Source organism: Meleagris gallopavo, chromosome 6 (genome assembly GCF_000146605.3).
Source record: "Meleagris gallopavo isolate NT-WF06-2002-E0010 breed Aviagen turkey brand Nicholas breeding stock chromosome 6, Turkey_5.1, whole genome shotgun sequence".
Lineage (NCBI taxonomy): Eukaryota > Metazoa > Chordata > Aves > Galliformes > Phasianidae > Meleagris > Meleagris gallopavo.
In genome coordinates, this window is record NC_015016.2 from 39,557,843 (window position 1) to 39,578,919 (window position 21,077).

Consider the following 21,077-nt stretch of genomic DNA (forward strand, 5'->3'; position numbering starts at 1 on the left):
ATGTTAGCAAAATGGACATTTCTGGGTACATCTGTATTGATTCTGGAGGGGTTATTATATTAAATCTTGTCTTCCAGTCACAAACCTGAGTGATAGTGATGTGGAGGGGCTGGAAACCTGAGGAGCCGTGAGGGGCCATGGAGAGCACTTCAGTCAGATAAGCACATCCATGCAGCGTAAACCTTAACCACAAGGCATGCAAAGGCTTAGGAAGAAATCCCCGCACTGCTTTGATGCAGGTGAAATGAGAGGACAGTTTCTCCTGTCTGGAGCCACAGCCAAGCTCTGTGCTTGGTTCATACGTTCAACTGCAATTTTATGATCAGATACAAACAGGGACTTTCTTGATGGTTGCAAATGTTTTATTATCAAGTCTTATCAATGAATTACAGCTCTGAAAATCAGTTTTTCAGGACTAAAATCTAATCTGGCAGGGCTCAATAAGTAACAAGACAAACTCAGCCATGCAAACAAAATATTACTAAGTTACTTTAATAAATTTTTATCGCAACAACCCTAGGAAGAGCGTGTCCTGGAGACTCAGACCGTTAATCTTGGATTTTTATTAATATTTTGGATACTTTTTGTCATGCTCATGGCCTCCAATACAAAGCTATCTTCATATTGATGCCAGAACAGGATTTTATAGCACTCTAACAAAAAAGCACCAGTAGTTGACAGCATTCTGCACAGTGCCTTTAGGAAACTGCTCACTGTGCTGAGTCAGAGCTTCAAGAGAAACCTATTTTCAGCTTCTGGAGAAGCTTCTTCCCACCCAAAGGTCAAGCTTGCATGTCTTTTCAGTATATGCCATTCAATTTCTGTTCAGATTATTTTTGTTTATGTTTATTAAAGTAAGCTTTATTAGTTTATGTTGCGTACAATAGAATATTCAAAAATCCCACCTTGATGGCCACAGAAGGGTCTAACAGAATCTTAGGATCATAGAGCTGTTTGAGTTGAAAGGAACCCTTGAAGGCCATCTAGTCCAACTCTCCTGCAATAGCAAGGACACCTACAGCTACATCAGGTGCTCAGAGCCTGACCTTGAATGGGGCACCCACTACCTCTCTGGGACGCTTATGTCAGTTCCCTACCACCCTTACTGCAAAAAACTTATAACCAATCTAAATCTCCTCTCTTTTAGTTTGAAACCATTTCCCCTTGTCCTGTCACAGCAGACCCTGCTGAAGGTTCTGTATCCTTCCTTACAGCCCCCCTTTAGATACTGGAAGGTCTCCCCAGAGCTCCTCTTCTCCAGGCTGAACAGCCTCAACTCTCCCAGCCTGTCCTTGTAGGAGAGGTGTTCCATTCCTGGGATAACTTTCGTGGCCCTCCTCTGGACAGACTCCAACAGGTCCACGTCTCTCCTGTACTGCCTGGAAGACAACCAACAAACACTTCTTTTATGTGTACAAACAGCATTCTGAACTTACAGCAAATATTGACAAATGTTTCCCTCTCCAGCATTGTATCTAACAGGAAACTCTAAGAACACAGAGACATTCGAAAGCAAAGCTTTACAGTATTTTTAATGTGTTCTGCATGGTTTAGCTCAACTCATTCATTACTCTTAATTTCCACAGCTTAATTGCATAACATTTTTACAAAAGCAACATCATGTCAACATTAATTAAACACAACATTTTAGATTTTTATTTTTATTGTGCAAAACATAAGCAATAAGTCTTATTAATACAATGAGCTGAAAAAGCAAGGGATATTTCAAAGAATATTCATATTCACGTGCAATTTTTATCCCTACTTCCATCTTTTGATGTGGAATCCAGAATTCCCATCAGTAAGTGCTATCCAAAAATGCCAATAGTTTGTTTCACCTTTTATTATTTGGAAGACAAAATATATTTTTACATTTATAACAATTTAAGCAACTGTTGAAGTGTAGAAATGCAAATCAGACTTTCAAAAGTGTGAAAAAAATACACACTGAGGGCATCCACCGAAAGGGTGTCATGGCCGACAATTCATAGCTTATATTCAAAAATCTGATATCCTGATTTTCCATTTTGAAGTCAAAATTTTAGCAAATAACATCGAAATTTGTTTAAAAATCCCGGTATCACCTAAGTGAAAAAGTAATTGAATATAATAATTTATTTTAATTAAAACCCCTAGCTTTCTACGTGCTAGCAGTCACGAAGACCGTCTGATGTTACATAGCACCTTACAGACATCCATCTCCTTCAGAAAGAAACCTTATGTTCCACTAGGAACACAATCTGAGTATTTCCTGAAGATTTTTGGTATCTTTGCCTGTTTTATCATAAATGTGTGTGACAGTTCCTTAATGTGAGCAGAAATGTACAAAATTCTGCTGAAACCTTAAGATGCTGCAATCATTAATTTGAATCCACTAGGTAGAAAAGTATCAAGAATTCTTCAGTAGTCAATTTAACATTCAAAAGCAGATCAATAGTTTCAAGTAAATCTGTCATTAAAAAACAAACCACTATATAGTTTGGCTTTAAAGTGACAAAGTCCTTTTTTTTTCCCCACTTAATATAATGTACAAAGCTTGTGAAGAATTAACATCAAACCACAGTTTCAAAAAGATGCAGAGATGTTATTATCTCTGATTTCAAAATACTCCATTATAATTACATAAAGAACCTCCAAAACATGTAATTATAATTTGTTACAGCGGTATTGTTCGTTCCAGTAATAATCCTTCCTATAAGGAGGCTGCACATCAGTTTCAATGCAATGATCTGCTGTAGGTGCCAATTAGGGCTTCCCTCTGTGCCTGCTCCACTCCCCATCCTGAATTTACTGGTACAAGTTTTGTCTAAAGAAAAATGGAATGATGCTCACTTATCCAGATGACCATTCCTGAGCCCTAGTAAAAATCTTCCTGCCAGCTTCTCCAAAGTTGTTAGGTTTAGGCAAGTAATGAATCCTGCAGTAATCATGAAGAGTTAAAAATAGAGCAACTAACAAGCCATTTTCCACATATTCACTGAGATCTACATAGAAAATCTTTATGAAAGCATGAGCACTGGTTGCATCGCTGACTCTCACAAACTATGATGCCTTGAGATAAAGAGAAATAAAATACAAGAGAAATCTCTCTAGTATCGAGTCCTGATTCCTTACAAATTAACATACATTTTTTTCAGTGACAAGCACTGCTCATTATTTTGGCCCTGTCTCTCCACCAAAATCAGCTTCATAAGCTGTTATCATTCCAACTTAAAACAAACAAACTCAAACTCTTAAAATATTGTATATGGAGTTCTGGATTCCATAAACAAAATACATAACAATTTCATATTCTTGCTACGAAAGATCAACTAGAAAATATGAATGTTTATGAATAAACAAAACCACAATTTATACATTATATCCATACTGATAAAGATCTCTGTGTTAGTGGTGAATTCAACATCTTTAGATAGAGTTCAACTGGTGAACAATATTCAATTGCATTTTAAAGAAAATTCCAGTTTAAAAAATCCTAAGTAATTTCATACATGGCAGACCAACAGTCTAAAGACAAATCTCAAATAAAACTGTACAACATTTGCTTCAAATCTACCTACGCCCAAAAGGCACTTAGTGGTTTAAGTGTGCAAATTGCTTCTTAGAAGAAACAGTGTGCAAACAGAGCCTGTTTCATTAGCTCTGCATTCTTTAGTCATTTCCTGCAGAATATTGCCATTAAATGGTGCCTACGGTGTAAGACTTTAAGGGACAGAAGACAGTCAGTCCACAGAATCACAGATGTCTTTCACTTTCTGGTTGAAGTCTTCAGGCTGATCAGCATACACGTAATGACCTGCACCAAGGATAGCCTGGAGGACAAAGGTGAAGAAACAGGTCAAAAGGACAAGAATGCCATAAACGCATAAATAAATACTGAAATTGGTGAGGAATATTCCTCCTCGAAATGAATATCCCAAACTTGGCTTCTACACACTGCTACACTATTACTTGGAAAGAGCAATTCTAAAACTGAATCTGATCTATTGCACCCAGTGTGTGTTAATGGAGTTAGAACAACTGCTGCCAGGAGGTGGTACCATACAACCAACAAAAGACTCCAAACATAAGGAAAAACAAATGTTTGTTTCACCCGTCGAAGGAACTCTGCTAAACAGGAATAAAGAGTAAAACCATTGCCTTTTCAATTGCACAACTTGTTGAAAAGAAGATTCAGGTAAACACAAGCCACTGCAAAACAAACCGAGGAGAACATACTGTACATATCAAATTTCTGAACAACTCTCATCTCTTTCATTCTCTGCTCACGCAGTTCTGCAAAGCAGCTTGCTAGTTCTGCAAGTGTTCGGAGAAGAGACAGCATCTAAACATTTGTATTCCCTTATTATTATCAAAATTATATGGAAAACACTAAAGAACATACTAGGATAAAGGATTACCAATTCAGAGGCTTACATTGCTGAGGATTCCCAGCCTTGTGGAAGCAGACTTCAGTCCTCCCAATGAAGTAGTATTGCGTAAAGCAGGGAAAAGTTAAATCCAAATGATGCAATATATGGGGGAAAATATCCCATATTTCTGGTCTAGATTATTTCACTGCAAGTGTGTAAAAAAACTAAGGGCTTAAGTAACCACACACATTGTGTTACTGCATACCACAACACATTGTGGCTACTGCATTTCTGCTAAAACTAGCATGAAGCAAGTAATCATCATACTGTAGATCAAAGGTACTTGACTATTTTAATCTTATAGTCAGTTTGAGGTTAATTTGTATTTAAATCTACTTTTCTCCTCTCCCCATTAAAACACTTCCTCTTAAGTCACTAAATGGAAGCACACTGCTTTAAGTACGGCCAATTTATAAAAAACAAGAACAAATCAAAGTAAAAAGTAATCTAAATAATGTACAATAAAGCCCTGTGCACTCTAGGAAGTCTCATTCTCAGTGGAACCCCTTTGCTCCTACGGTGCTGTGAGTGTCTTTCAGTGTCTCTATAATTTCCACCACTCCAATTTACCTTTTACAATCTGCATTCAGCTTAAAATTTTAACTTGGTGTACAATGAAGTTTTCTACAGCACCGTCTAAAAGCCACTGAGCAGACTGAAGAGCCTCCCAAATGATACATGTTTATCCTAGTTATGCATGGTATGATTCTTAATAATGGTTTTTTGTTACAAGCTAATTCTTGGATTAAGCAGTAAAGTAGCACTTTCAGATCTGGATGTTTGCATTTATGAAATGCATTTATGCTCTTTAACATGCGTAAGTAGCTCAGTAACAATGTCTTTTCTCCATGATCCAGCTCTGATGTCAGCTATATCAAGATTACAAAATTTTATTTCAATGACTTGTCAAAGTTAGTATCACATTATATATTTCTGTGCAGTTAGGACTAGACATCAGCAAGAAGGCAGCTGGCACACTCAGACATTTTATCACAACATTGGAACATACATGTATATTCAAATATCATGTCTGGCAGATATGACAATGCATGAGGAATACTTCCAAAATGGTTTGTTTTCATAGGAATCAACAAAAACACAGTGTGCACACTGTATTGAGTTGCAGGCACGCACGTTTGAAATGACAATGTCATACCTCTAAATAAGAATGCATTAGCTCCAAAGACACCATCATATTTTTTTGTAATGACTTAAAGAAAGATGCTTCCAAGAATCTAAGCAACAGGTAACAACCACCTTCTTAACAGAAAAATTGAAGTATTACACAAGCTGGTTAAAACACTTTCTGAGAGCATCCTGATTATGCTGTACGTATCTGTAGATACTCAGACTGCTATGGTTTAAAACAGACAGACAAAAACGTAGGTAGTTACCAGTCACCACACAAACAACTTGTATTAGCATGCTAGAGCAAAAAAAAAAAAAAGTAAAGTAGAAAAGTGATCTTGTTCAAAGACCTTCTAGAGCTCTCTTATCTTTTCTTACTCTGAAAAAACAGACTTCTGTCTGTTTTAAATTTGACCTAAAATCTGTTTCCTCTTTTTCTGTTAAAGAAATCAGAAGTTATTACCCCAGTCCATAAATCAAAGAGCTATCATTTCCACACTTGGTATAAAGATCCCACAAATAAGCTTTGAACAAATTCACACAACAAGCTAAGCAACTGCTTAAAAAGTGAACTTACTATTGTCTTCACATATGACTTTGGTCTCAGAGACTGGATAGTGCTGCCAGAATTGCCATCTATGCATGAACGTGCTCCATAAACCACGGTGATAGGAATGTCTTGATCCATTTGTGGAATCCGTTGCAGCATTGGCCTTTTTGCCCATCCATAAGGAATAGTCATGTTCTTGAAAGCTGTTTCACCACTTCAAGACAGAGTACAAGTAATTAAATTTCCATTATACCTGTCTTTTGTCTTCTCCTTTCCCTATGCCTGCCTATGAATTTAATTTAATGTGCCTTTTGATAATAGAGCCAGAACAGTGCATGAGGATGGGACTTCTGATTGTTAAGGAATACGGGTTTGCAAGCAATTTTCAATATAGGTTTTTTTTTTTCAGTACAGGGTGACAACAACAACAAAAAAACGAGATGCCAATTTTTAGAAGTTTTTAAAGAAAAAATTTTATTAACTAAACTGTAACAACTTTTGGTTAAAAAATAGCACTCAAATTCTCAGAACTAAAACATCGGTAGCTGGAAAGAAATAGTGAACTGTGACAGCTTCTACATCTATCAGTTTCTGAAATTCATAAAAAGGGCAAAGGTATTTTTTGTCTTTACTCAATACAGTAAATGTTACAATTAAAAAAAAAAAAAAAGTGTGTACCCTGTTGCCATGACCACTGGAGGAAGCAGAAGGCCATCAGTAAGACTTCAAAACACACACTAGGAAACTCGCGCTCACCTGGGTGACTGCACATTGCAGTGGTAGATATATTCAGTCACAGTGTTATCATCAAACATCGATGCATATTTTCGTTTGAAATCTGGTCTTAAACGCTGAACAAGGCTTAGACCTGTCAAAACAGAAAACGCTATTATAGGAGGAGTTGGCAGAGAAAACTCTGTCAGACTGCTGAACACATTTCTTTACAACTCTTCAAACACCTCCCTTGAAATTTGTGGCTAACTCTGATGACTTCTAAAGCAACACTTTATTTCACCACTTGCAAATCTTAGGAAAATATGTGGCAAATAGGAACTAAACATAATTATTCTGAAGGACTTTATGTTGCCCCAGAAGAGGGACAGTTCAATCCCTACTGAATACACAAGGGGAATATTGCTGAATGGCCACTATGGCAATAGAAGAAACATGCAAAGGGGATCAGCAAAAGGACTAAGCAGATAAATTTTTAACAAAAATGCACTCTTGCATGACACCAGTGCTTCCCTTTTCCTTGCTCTGGCAGCACTGGGTATACCAAAAGCATTCAGCCTTTCAGAATCAAAAGGCATTTTGGTTCTGAAAAAAGCTAGGCTGTTTTTCTCTAAATACAAGTCTGTACTCCTCTTCTACATAAGTGTTTTTTTTTTTTCTGAAGCTAGTTCATTTAACTAACATTTAGGTGAAAGAACAGAAGTCCATGCTGAAAAACAGGTGTAGAAATTTTGACATGAGTACAAGACATCGGTGGTGGACTCGGTAGCACTGATAGTTGGTCTTGATGATCTTACGGGTCTTTTCCAACCTAAATGATTCTACAATTTTATGATTCTATAAAATAAAAGATTCAACCTAGGAAAGTTATTGTTTATAAAATAAAGCTCCAACCTCTCTCAACAGCCAAAGAAAAGAGGCGGTTTCAAAGTTTCAAAGGCCAGTTAAGCTCCCATTCTGAATCACTTCCTTAAGAAATATGTCTCCTCTAACTGACCAGATAGATCTTTAGGACAAGAGCCTCACAAAAGACCAGTCATAGTCTGAGAATATTATCCACCTCTGCAGATGTTGGCTCACAGTTTACCAGTTGAGTTTATCCACTGAAAATACTGTTGTTAATCTGTGCAATTACGATGATGTCACTTCTTCCCACCTGTTGCTGGCCACAGGCCTGGCACTATTTACATAGACCGTGTCATAGTAATCTACGCTTTTGTAATCTTGGGATTAGATTATTGCAACACTCCCTTATGTATGCTTTAAATCAATTTAGAAAATAAATACGCTGCAAGAGAAAACAATTTGCTTATGAAACAGAGATTTACTTTCTGAAGCGATGAAGATTTTGCAAACATTCTGCAGTTTGCTCCACTACCTACACTTTCTCTACAGTGAGTTCAACTGCCAGACTTTTGTCTTTTTCTGAAAATAAACTAACTGGAAACCCCTCAAAGAAAAAGATCTCTCAATTCTCTTTTTCAGGTTTAGGTACTTGCCTTCAAGTCTGATTAAATATCCATGTGATACAATTGTGATACCCCAGATAACCCCAGCCACGTGCAAGTGTCTAACTCAGAACTTGGAGCAAGAACAACCAGCCTTCTGTTGAGGATCAGACAGCTGTGCCTACCCAGCAGTTCAAGCACATGTGAATGCAGAAGGAAACTTGTATTTAGTTCAACACCTTTACTGGGTTGGGTTTGATGCCCATCTCACAGCAATGTTTAAGCTACCCTTCCCTAAGAAATACAAATCACTTAATTATACATTAAGTTAACAATAACAAACTTTTTGATCAGCTGGAATGAGAAATAGATGGAAAATTTTGAAAAGCAGTGCTCTCAACTTCAACTTGTAAGCAAGGCTATGCTGGGGATACCTGGACACAGAGGGTCTGTTTCCACAGCATGGTTTTAACTGGGTTTACTTCCTGTGGGAGACAACTTCAGCTTTGAATTCTTTCAAGTGGATTGATTTATGCATACATTTGTTACTGGATAAACTGCATTCAATCTGTGCTTATCACTCAATATTCTTCAAGTTTTTCTGTTAACCAGATTAGAAGATTTCTAAAGTACAGAACACTCCTTGTCAGAAAGGCTAATTTTGTAGTCCTTCCAAAAACAGCTCAATATTTCAGCTTACTTAAATTTATATTCTACAGAAAGAGATATAGATATAAGAAACAGATGTGGTTTCAACAAGGCCTAGAAATGCCACTTGTTTCTTTTCAGACTGAACAGTAAAAATGACGGTGAGGTGATCTGAAAGTTATAAATAACTTGTAAGGGGTCTGAAGGATATCTTTTTCCTAGCCTCCCTAGGTGATACTTTGGTAATGGAGAGAAATGAACAGATTACCATCTAACCTCTAGTAGGAAAATATGATGAATTTAAAATTTGATCATGCCTTTCTCCCTACCCTCTCTATATACCAAATCTGTAGTATTCTCATCATCTCTACCTAGTCCTAGTACGAGGGTTTATAGAATTTATCTGTCTCATCAGAGCTGTTGAAGAGACATAAAAATAGGAAGGACAGATTGCTACTGTAACACGGGACACTGCTGAGACCCACAAAATTTGCTAGAGTAATAGGAAAATGGCTGATGGAAACAAAACAGTTTCAACTTGCGTTTATGAGAAACTGCAGCCTAATGTTAAGCAAATTTGGAAACACTATTTGTTAGTCAAACTGCATCCAGAAGGGAATCTAAAAAAACTGTAACTGAAGGCAAGCAGACAACCTTCCCACCCTACTGCCTCTTTGTAAGGCTTCCCCTGACAATGTCCACGTAATCTACCTCATTACAGCTGTAGCCCACATTAGGTGCTATAAATTATCATACGATGTTTCTAACAGAAAGATCTTGTCCTCTTGTCTCTAAGAGTTTGTTTTTCCTCAAGCCCTCCCACCCTCTCCTCCAACTGTATTTTCTGCAGGTGATATGAGCTTGCAACAAAGCATATCTTAATGAGGCATCTGGTCCTTGCATATGCTTAAGGCAAACAGCAACAGTTTTAAGAATAGCTAAAACTCACCAAAGGGTCCTGCTATCCTCAGCCCAGCTAACGGATTAAACGGACTCAGTATAGCTCCTAGTGCTTTGATCCAGATTGGAATTGGTCTTTCGTGTTCAGCATTGTCAGGCCTCTCTGGAAAACCCCATGGCTCCACTAAGATAAGATGTTTGACCCTGTTGGCAGAAAAGGTTCAGAGTACATTAATTTTCCTTTGAATGAGAAAGCTGGAAACTTGCTATCTGTGTATTATGCAATCTGGTTTAGTCACTTCTGTCACAGCATCCTATTACCTTTCCAATCTTTTGCATCTGAATACTAATTAAAGAAAGATGGATTGCAACTAATTTTGTATAAAACCCAGAAACTTGGAAGCTCGTATCAAAATAGTAACTAATTATTCAACAGATACCTACTATCATATACATTTGAGAAAAAGATGAGGTTTTTTTTCTATTTTTAGAAATGGTCAGATCTATACACTTGATCTACATTATGTGAAAGAGCAGTTTAATTTGAGCAAAACAAAGGGAATGGCACCTGTTTCATGTAAGTAAACATTTAGACATCTATCACTCTTTTCCAAGCCCTTTAAGATCTCCGTTCTATGAAAAGATGCAATTTATTTGAAAAAGCAGCTTATCAAAGAAAAATTTGAACTGGGCCAGGCAGATCCAAAACAGTGGATGTTTTCTAAATGTACTGATTTTAATTCATAAAATAAACACCAGAGAGACAGTTTATAAAATTATAACCCAAAGGAATCTCAGCACAGAAGGTACAGTAGGAGCCTCCAGCATACACATTAAACCAATCACTTCATGCAGTGAGTCCTCCTCAAGCAAAAAAAATATTTTGCCTTGATGGACTGGAATCTTCCATTTCTGTTTAATCCCATAATAACACCTTCTCTAACAGGACTGTCCTAGATATTGCTTATACCTGAAAAAGTGACTTTTAATCATAGTTTTGCATATTTAAGGTGATTTTGCATGCAAGCTCCATCATCTTTACTTTCTTCTTCATGTTTTCCTTCTCTTTCAAAGCCATGAGCTTAGGTATTTAATACAGCAGAGTTCTTAGTGGCTAAAACGATTTCAGAAGTGATTCTGAAGGCTATTTCTGGACTATAATCAGTTGGGAAACCAAAAATGTGTGCCTGAAATGAGGGGTTGAAAAGGATTAAGTTCACAAAGATGTTTCTGGGCTGTCAGCTCAGCCATGAGCGTATTTGCACACAGAAGCAAACAAGAATGCTAACAGAGGCCAGGGTAGAATTTAACTATATAAACCAAGCAGAAGAGATTAGAGGCTAAGAAGCATAAGCCATCAGGGGCTGTTCAGGACAACTACTCGTTCTGTGCACAAACTGTTCCATTAAACATAACACAGCATATGCACACATAAAAACACAGTAAATTTTCTGTCATGTTTTGTTTATTAATAATTTCCTTCCTCCTTTTGGTAATCAATCCTAAAACATAAATTGGGATAAGGAGAAGCTGACCATAAAAATCATTCCAAAGGTAATAGTCCAGAAGTCACAATATCTGAAAATCATGACTCCTACATTACTCAGGAATATTCCAAATCAGAATCTTTTTGGGTTAACATCCTCAGATGTCCCATGCACAATATGGTACAACATAGTAAGTTAATGAATCATCTAAGCTTGGAGAAACTGATCGCCTTTCCTAATGATATGTAACCAGAATCCCTTAAGCCTCTAATGAATTGTTAGATAATCTGATTGAAAGCTGTGCTATATTTATCACTTGATTCAATACTGCCTTAAGATCTTATCGGTCAGTGTGATAATTTGATGGTGTTAGCTTAATTTCAACAAAATATTAGAAGTGTGAGAGCACAAAACACCCTCAAATAAATTAACTCCAGCATGAAAACACAGAAGTGTTGCTTTCAGTGTAAGTCATCAGAAGGCTGAAATGATATCCCACCCCACAGGGGTGGCACAGTGCCATTTACAGATTCTCCAGAAGAAGGGGTAAGAAACTTGGAAGCAATCCCTACAGGCAATTACCTTCAGTCAGTTAAAAGTTGCTTTACACCCAAGTGGATAAGAGGTTTACGCTCTTATCCTAAGTGTTTTAGGAAAAAAATATGCATGGATTTACTTCAAAATCTTCAAATGAGAGAGAAAGGTGTACATACGGTATATATTGATACTAATGTAAAAAATTTATTCTGTGTAGTATAGAATCTGATATACGATGTGAAAAATGGACTTATGTTCACATCTTTTAGCAGAAGTCCACTATGCCTATCTAGATAAAAACAATGTCCTTTCTTGACACAGAACGACCTCACTCCGTGGGATCCTCACTCACCACTGCCTATGTAAGTAGGCTACAGTGAAAAAGAGACAAATTATGAGCTCTGAGTAAAGAAATGAATTAGCTGTCCACCATGATGTGGTAAAGAAAAAGCTGATGTGATGTAGTTAAAGCACTGCTGCAGCAGGACTGTTCTTCAAAGAAGAAATACGGAGTGGCATACAGACAGTTAAAACAAACAGCCATTAAAATTATTTTCATATCGTCCCATCGGCACCAGGCTGCAAGCCTTTACACATACTGGCAGAATTTCATTCAGAAGTTTCACTGTTATCCATAATAATGGCACATTTGGCAGGAATAGGTGTACTGTTTGTTTTCACAAACCAAGGTTTGATCAGAGATGTCTCAAAGCATTCACACACAAATATGATCTTTGCTATTTAGCCTTATTATGTGGCAAGAGGGTACTGAGCAAAAAGCAAAAAAGCTGAAGGAAATAAACAAAAGAAACAAGTTTACTAATCTGCTTACTTCTATTCATCTGAAAACAAAGCACATGATTAATACTCTTTGCTTAAAATTCATTATGAAGCTTTTCTTAATTTTTACATACCTTGATGGGTATTTTAATGAGTAAGCAGCAGCCAGGAATCCACCCAGGTTATGTCCAAGCAAAATCATTTTTTCTAACCCCATCTCCTTTCTCCACTCTTCTATGGATTCCACAAACTGATTTTCTGCTTCCCGAGCATCAGTATCAAAGTGTGGTCTACTGCTTCGTCCAAATCCCAAGAGGTCGAAAGCATGAACGGTCCTGTTTTCACAGAGTTCTTCAAAATTGAGAGCCCACATTCCAACACCTCCTCCAAATCCATGGAGCAGAACAAGTGGAGTTTTACGTGAAAGGTCTGGAGAGAACGTCAGTGTCCATATTTTGTTTCCATTAGCTAGATACACATACCGTTTATTGTATGTGCTTGTAATACCTGGAAAACGAGAGGGGAAAACAAATGGCACTGTTAGGCATGACTGGTAAACTTCAAAGAACCACCTATCAAAACCACCATTAGAAATAGAATCTCCCTTTCAAAGTAGAGCCTACAGACAAGTATAATAAATAAGGGAACAAAGAACATCTATTTCTAAATCTGCTAATTTCAGCAGAATGCAGAAGTTGTATTGAAAATCTTCTCTGATTAGTTTAATGGAAATGTATAGAAAATCTCATTATAGCCATAAACCTGACTTACATTTTAGCATTTTGTCCTCAGCTTCTTTAAGGTGCAGTAGTGATGTGGGGCACCACGCAGGAAGCCAGCTGAACAACCATCCTAACCTGTAACAGCAACAGAGAATGTAAAGTCCTTGAACATGACAACCACGTTCTGCACCATGTAATGGTTTGAAGAAATTTCTTTCACTGCTCTTCTTAAAAGAACCCATGTCTTCTGCATGTCCTACAGGACAGCAGGGAGCCATAGGAGGAAACATACTTTCTCTTGACTTCTACCAAGTGGTGCAACGATCGGGGGTGTTCTTCAAATAGCATGCTGTCCCTCCCCTGTCTGTACTTTATCAGAGTGTACTCGTCTATCTCCGTCAGAGCGGAGAACTGCTTTGAGAACCTGGAGACAGGAGTCCTCACACTGACCCCAGAAGTTTGGCAGGAAATAAAGCACAATCATTGGGGTTTCCATGCTCCTCTCAAGTTCCCCTGGAACTCCGCCTGTACACACGCTTCCTGGCACGAACCCACTATTTACAGAAAAGCAACCTGCCAGCTTAACCCGAACTAAGGTGCAGATGCTAAATAAATTTTTAAAGTGAAAAATAAAGAGGCTTATTTTAGCAAAACAAAACGCTAGGGTCTTCATTACAAACTTAGAAACAAAGTCACAGAGGAAAATTAAGCAGCAAATTCCAGCACCCCTCACAGAAGTTCCTTTTCCAGCTGTCACTTGCTATCTCTGTAGTACTCTCTTGACCATGAGAGCAGGAGAATGACTCAGCAAATAGTGGCTAATTTTTCCCTTTTTATAACATGGAATCCTCCTTCCCCTCATCTGACTTCAGAGTGGCTCAGACTGCCTTTCAGCACAAAGGTTGCTATGTAGGACCTTGAACTACTCCTCGTGAAGAAGAGGATGAGGACACCAAGCTCACACTCCATTTTCTTTCTTTAGTGCTTTCTTTCCTACACTGAATTGCTTTCCAGTCAGTCACAGTATTTTCAGGATTGTGTGTGCTGCAAGTATTAGTTGGCCAAAAATCAATGATAAAGACTGTAAGATTACCGATGTCCAATTCTTCAGCCTTTTCACAATGCACTGATACCAAATTAGTGACTTGGCCCTGCAAGTTCCATTCTCCCACATGTCAGAAGAGGATTACTTAAGGTAATGCTACAACATGGTTTTCTGGCATGGAAGAACGCACAATGCAACTGCAAACAGCACTGTACTTAAAGGAATTTAGAAAGAAAAAAATCCATACTTGATCATAAAAGGATTCATCACCCAAGTGCCACTGTTACTCGATATTCTTTACTTTTCTGAGAAACACATTGATATCTGAGTGGTCTGTAAATAGCCTTCCTAAACCATGGGAGTGTGGGAATCACGTTGATGGCACGTGGATGGAGCACTGGCAAGGTGAAGGCTGTGCGTTTGCCCAGATGCCTCCTGCAATCCATGAATGAATGGAGAGCCAAGATTTGCTGGCACATTAAAATAGACATCTAACATTTTTATGAGGTGAAGGCTGGCTCCTGTCAAGAGCAACTTCACCAGGAAAAAAACGTCAATTTTGAGTCTAACAACATTATGGATTGCTCTGGTAATTTATTAAACATTAATTATGCTGCCACCCTTTTAAGGATACTTTTCAGCAGTGTGCTGAACTACATATCCACATTCAGAATTCTCAAGTCAGAAGCACAAAATCCAGCCGCTATTTCCCTCAAGCCAAAACAACACCAAATATTTCTTCTCAAGGAAACCTCTGATTTAGCAAAGAAACATCTTTTATCATTTTTTTCTTTTAAGGAAACGTTTAATTTTTACATGGCAGCATGAAGATAATGCAGAGATATGCTCACAATAAAATAAAAATGAAAACTACACTCCACAATTTCAGCATGGAGGCATCTGAATACCCAAGGAAAATATTTAGAAAATTTAGAAAAAAGTTTTGGCATAGATGCCCACTCTTTCATTTTGTTAATTATCAGTACTGGTTATAAACACTGAATTTTTTACCCAGAAGAGACATTACATACATGGAAATCTTGGCAAATAAAGTTGGCAAGATGAAATTTTTGCAGATGACATCAGGTTGGCAGAAAGTGTTGATTGCCTGGGGGTAGGAAGGCCCTGCAGAGGGATGTGGACAGGCTGGAACAATGGGCTGAGGGGCAGTGGGATGACGTTTAACAAAACCAAGTGCTGGGTCCTGCACACTGATCACAGCAACCCCAGGCTGCTACAGGTTTGGAGCAGAGTGGCCGGAAGACTGAGTAGAGGAAAAGGATCTACAGGTATTGGTTGACTCTCGGCTGAACGTGAGCCACCATTGTGTCCAGGTGGCCAAGAAAGCCATCAGCATCTTGGCTTGTATCAGAAATAACACAGCCAGCAGGAGCAGGGAGGTGATCATCTCTCTGTACTCAGCACTGGTGAGGCTGCACCTCGAGTGCTGTGTTCAGTTTTGGGCCCCTCACTGTGAGAAAGACATCAAGGCCTTGGAGAGTGTCCAGAGAAGGGCAATGGAGCTGTGAGGGGTCTGGAGCACAAATCTTATGAGTGCGGCAGGGAGAACTGGGATTGATCAGTCTGGAGAAGAGGAGGCTCAGGGGAGACCTGATCGCTCTCTACAGCTGCCTGAAAGGAGGCTGTGGTGAGGTGGAGATCGGCCTCTGCTCCCAGGTAACAGCGATAGGATGAGAAGGAATGGCCTTAAGTTGCACCAGAGGAGGTTCAGGTTGAATATTAGAAAACATTTCTTCTTTGAAAGATCAGTGCTGCACTGGAATGCACAGCCCAGGGAGGTGGTGGAGTCACACTCTCTGGAAGTGCACAAGAAACAGGTAGATGTGGTACCGAGGAACATAGTTGAGAGGGAAACTTTGGTGGTAGGTGGACAGTTGGACCAGATGATCTTAGAACTTTTCCAACCTTAATGATTCTACAATCCTTGAAACACTCCAAAAAACATTTATTTATGTAGTTCAGACTTACTATACTGGCTAAACCAAAAGAGCAAGATGAATTTCAGTTAAAACATGACAGAAAGAATTTAAGAAGGAAAACGATTAGTTACCTGTATTTAAGACTTAATCCTTTGTTCCACTTCTCCCCCTTCAAAAAACAATTGACCCCATTGCTGGATGTTTTCCACATGCAGAAAGAAATTAAATACTTCATCTATTTAATCACTTCTCTCTATAGGCACACTCTGGCCTTTCAAAAGTACCATTTATTTTGCACATCTGTGCTAGATATGTCTCCTAAAAGCACACAAGAATGTCAACTTAGGTCATTCTTACATGACCTATCATTTTTATTACTGGATGTTTAAGTTAAAATATTAAAAAGAAAGAAGCAATGGTTCTTTCAAGACAGATTGCTCACCAGCAACGGAGATAAGATATGAAAGAAAACAAAGGATTCCAGCTGTAGTTTCACATTTAAAACAAGCAAGCTAACTACTGCCAGAAAAGGTAGACTCCACTTTGATCTCATCACCAGACACTCTCCTTTCTGTCTTTCTTCATAAAGAAGGAAAATGCAACAGAGGAATCTTGTATTTTGAGGAGTTAGGAAATCCACTGGGCTTAGCTGCTTTCTGCATCAAGAAGTGTGAAATAAATCTGGCAACTGTCAACCCACATTTCTATCACTTTATAGCAATTGTAAGCAGGAGTTACACATCAAATTACTCAACTGCCCATGATGGTCAGCTGTTGGCTTATTTGTATGAATAGACAGAGCCCACCACACCATTATTTGCTATGCAATGGAAAACTAACAATGGGAAAACACACCATCTGGTTTAATTAGAGAGAAACTCTGCTTAACGAAGTAAAATGTTCCTACTTTGCTGCAATGGCCAGATGGTTGTGAACTGCTTGGAACAAGACTCTGCCATGGAAGTTACATAAGACAAAAGAGATGTTTCTAACTTGAATTTTCAGTGTTAGGTAACTTACAGATAAATAGCAATCCTGCTTTGCCTCACAGGGCGTGATGCTCATTATCTCTGCTATAAATTGACTGATTTAAATGCATTTTGGCAGATTGTTTTTTAGGCAGCCCCATTCACGCCACTCTGGCCATGAGACAATCAATGAAGGCCTCACTGAGGTGCACACAGATATTATGTGACATTTTCCCTGACACATGTGACTGAGCAGGACCCAGCACAGCATACAGTCCAAGGGAATGCCTTTCCAAACAGACAAGGCACAGCAGGCTCACAAAACCCCTAGGCTCATGGGAGAAGGCAGACCAAAGTTCCTTACCTACAAACAATACACCTGGCAAACTCTGCTGGTATGAATGGGCACAACCTCCTAAAAATCCTTACAAGCAATGATTAGGAATGCTACTACTTTTTCCTGGTTCAAACTCAATACACTATATTTCTCAAGTGTCCTTCTCTGGAGATATTAAAAATCCACCTGGACACTTTACAGTGCAACCTACTGTAGGAAACCTGCTTTGGCGGAGGGTTGGACTGCATGATCTAATCAGGGCTCTTCCAACCTCTATGATTCTGTGATATGACAGTATTCACCTTGCAGTTTTTTTTTAAGACAGGTAGAAAAATCTTTTCATTCAAACAAGATAATTCTAATTTGAGAAAACTGTGAAAATCTTATTCCAGTCAATGAAGAAATACAGTGTAGACAAGTTTTTGAGTCACCTGTGAACTACAGTCTCCTTGACTGAGTGAATCTCATATGTAAGTGTGGTCAAGCTGCTATGACTAGAATTCAGAGGATGGTAGAACATGTCATAGCAAAGGAGGCAATTTTTCATTTATAAAACATACTCTATGCGTACAAGAATAAGAAACGATACGGATATTAAAAATAAGTAATGATTACTGCCTGCAGAAGTCTAAGGGGTAAAGAATCATTTACTATTGCGTAAAGGATAATACTTCTTTCTCTCTGCTGCTTGACTGTTAATTTGAATCAAGTATTTGCTGTCAGAGCACTGCTTAAACTGCCTGAGGGGAACTTTCATAAGAACTGAGCACCAAGTGCAGGCAGAGGCACAGTAAGTGCGATCCACCCATCCACCTCCATGAATCAGGTCAAATCAGATGACAAATGTGGCAAACAGGCAACTCAAACGTTATCATTCCATCAGCTAGATTAAGTCTATTGAGTTTGGTGAGAACCAATCATATGCAAGACTGCTGATGGATTTGTGTCCAGTTAGAAATTCAGTGAATTCCTCAGAAAGCTCATGTAAGCTTAACTAATGCTGCAGGACTGTAAACATGTACTGTTGTGCTGAGGTGTGCACTAAAAACAGCTGAGTCCACGTGACTCCTAGCTTCTATGGCAAATTGCAAAAATGAAGCTCTACCATATGAAAGGTACTCAATGACTGTTCCAGCAATTGTTGTCCAAAATTATCTGGAAGATATACACAGAAACAGCTCACTCACTTTTCAACCTTGTAATGTAGCTACTCCTGTTAGTTAGGTGTATTAAGCTTAAAAACATTCAAGAGAGGCATTCTTCCCAAGTACAACACTGTTGGAAGTCTACATTTGAAATGGGAAAATAAAATTCTGTGAGAGAACACCATGAAATCAGAGTTAAGCAATGCCATTTGCTAAAGGATTTGTCAAAAATTACTGACCCGCTGAGAGATCTTTCAACAGTGTTGAATATAAAATCTACTTCTTGCTACCAATTTTGAAATTACTAAGGTAATTAAAACACCCAGTACTAATCAGAAAACAGGCACTAAGATATATATCAGCAACAGAAGTGTACAGAACAGTTTTGTGTCATTAATATCATGAAAATTCCACCAGGAAAAAGAGTCAGAGCTCAGCATTTACAACAATTACACAACAATTCACAAAGGATCAAAGGAATGTAGCTAAATGCCAGAGCAGAGCTGCATATCTATTTTTGTCTTACAACAAATGAACATATTTAGTATTTTTAATAGATTTTCTGCAGACAATGTTGTGAACTACCAAGGTTTTTAGCTATGGAACAAGCTCAAAAACTTAAAAAGGCAGAAACACTGAGTGAACACCCTGGTAAATTATTTCAAGCTTTACCCTTAAAGCTTATTAGATTCAAGCTGATCTTTCAAAACCCCTAACCCTCTCCTCTCCCGACTCTTAGAAGTAATTCCAGCTATGTATAAGGAAGAAAACAATATCAAATGCATGCAGACAATTTGCTATGCTGTTTCTGCCTAACATCAAGAGGAACAGCATTTGATTTTCATGCCATCCTGCCAGCATGCTCGTTATGAACATCAGTTGATTTGAGCTAGTTCCAAATTAAAAGAACTGTAACAGAAAAACAAGAGTAAACTAGTGGTAAAATCACTCAAACTGCCTCCTTCCTTCTGCACGAAGTATTTTTGAAGTACTGTGCTAGCAAAGGAATTTAGAACAGCAATTCTCTTTTCACATCTAGATATAATAAGCACCACCACTCCTCTACGTTCTCAAGTAACTTCCTCACATCAAAATACTGTACTTCAATAGAACTAGCCATGTATTTAAGTACTGTCCTGAACTGAGGTTATAGCGCTCAGGTTTTACTAGAACAAATCCTACATACTTATCATTAATCCACAAGCAACGGTCAAAGACCATTGATAATTAAAAGAAAGGAGCAACACTACTGTTCTGTTTTCGATATCATTTTAAACTGCATAGAAAAGCAACTCACCCAGCCCTTTGAAATGCTACACACTAAAGAGCCCTGCACAGAACTGAGAGATGGGCCCAAGCCACCCTCGAGAAGTTCAGTGAGGCCAAGTGCAAGGTCCTGCACCCGGGTCAGGGCAATTCCAAGCACAAATACAAGTTGGGCAGAGACTAGCTTGAGAGCAGCCTTAAGAGAAGGATTTGGGAATATCGGATCATGAAAGACTCAACTGGAGCCAGCAATATCCGCTTGCAGCCTAGATGATCAACTGTATCCTGCGCTGCATCAAGAGAAGTGTGACCAGCAGGTTGAGGGAGGTGATGCTACCCCTCTGTTCTGCCCTTGTGAAACCCCAGCTGAAACATTCAGTTCTGGGGCCCCCAACACAAGAAGGACGTGGAGCTGTTGAAGTGGATCCAGAGTAGGGCCAAGAAGATGAGCAGAGGGCTGGTGCACCTCTTCCATGAGACATACTGAGAGAGCTGGGGCTCTTCCAGTACCTGAAGGGGGCCTACAGGAAAGCTGGGGAGGGACTTATATAAGGGCACATAGCAACAGGAGAAGGGGAAATGGCTTTAAACTGGAAGTAAACATATTTAGAATAGATAGTAGGAATAAATTCTTTACTGTGAGGAACAGTTTGCTCAGTGAGACTGAGGATGCCCTCTCCCTGGAAGTACTCAAGGCCAGGCTGGATGGGGCTGTGAGCAGCCTGGTCTAGAGGGAGGTGTCCCTGTCTATAGCAGGGGGTTGGAACTAGATGGCCTTAAAGGTCTCTTCCAACCCAAATCATTCAATGATATGATTCTATTCAAATACTACAAATGGGCAAAACAGGAGTGAAAAGCAGCTACCAGTAATCACAATGGGAACAGAGATTAATGTATCACATTTAGGGTAGAGTGCCAATTTAAAATAGTCTTTCACTAAAATGCTCTAAGAATATGCTGAAGTGCAGATTATACAGGTGCTTTAGTGAAAATACCAAGAGAGACCCATTTTATTATTATTATTATTATTAT

At 38.6% G+C, this 21,077-nt stretch overlaps 1 protein-coding gene across 1 annotated transcript; it reads right to left on the minus strand.

Moving 5' to 3' along the window:
* Positions 1-3,722: 3,722 nt before the first annotated feature.
* ABHD5 (abhydrolase domain containing 5) lies at positions 3,723-13,479 on the minus strand (the record flags this gene model as incomplete). Its single annotated transcript, NM_001303226.1, is given in 6 exon segments — positions 3,723-3,812; positions 6,118-6,304; positions 6,847-6,958; positions 9,868-10,022; positions 12,757-13,129; positions 13,394-13,479. Coding segments are annotated over 6 exon segments (1,003 nt in total), but the record flags the coding sequence as incomplete, so codon positions are not given.
* Between the last annotated feature and the right edge of the window lie 7,598 nt (positions 13,480-21,077).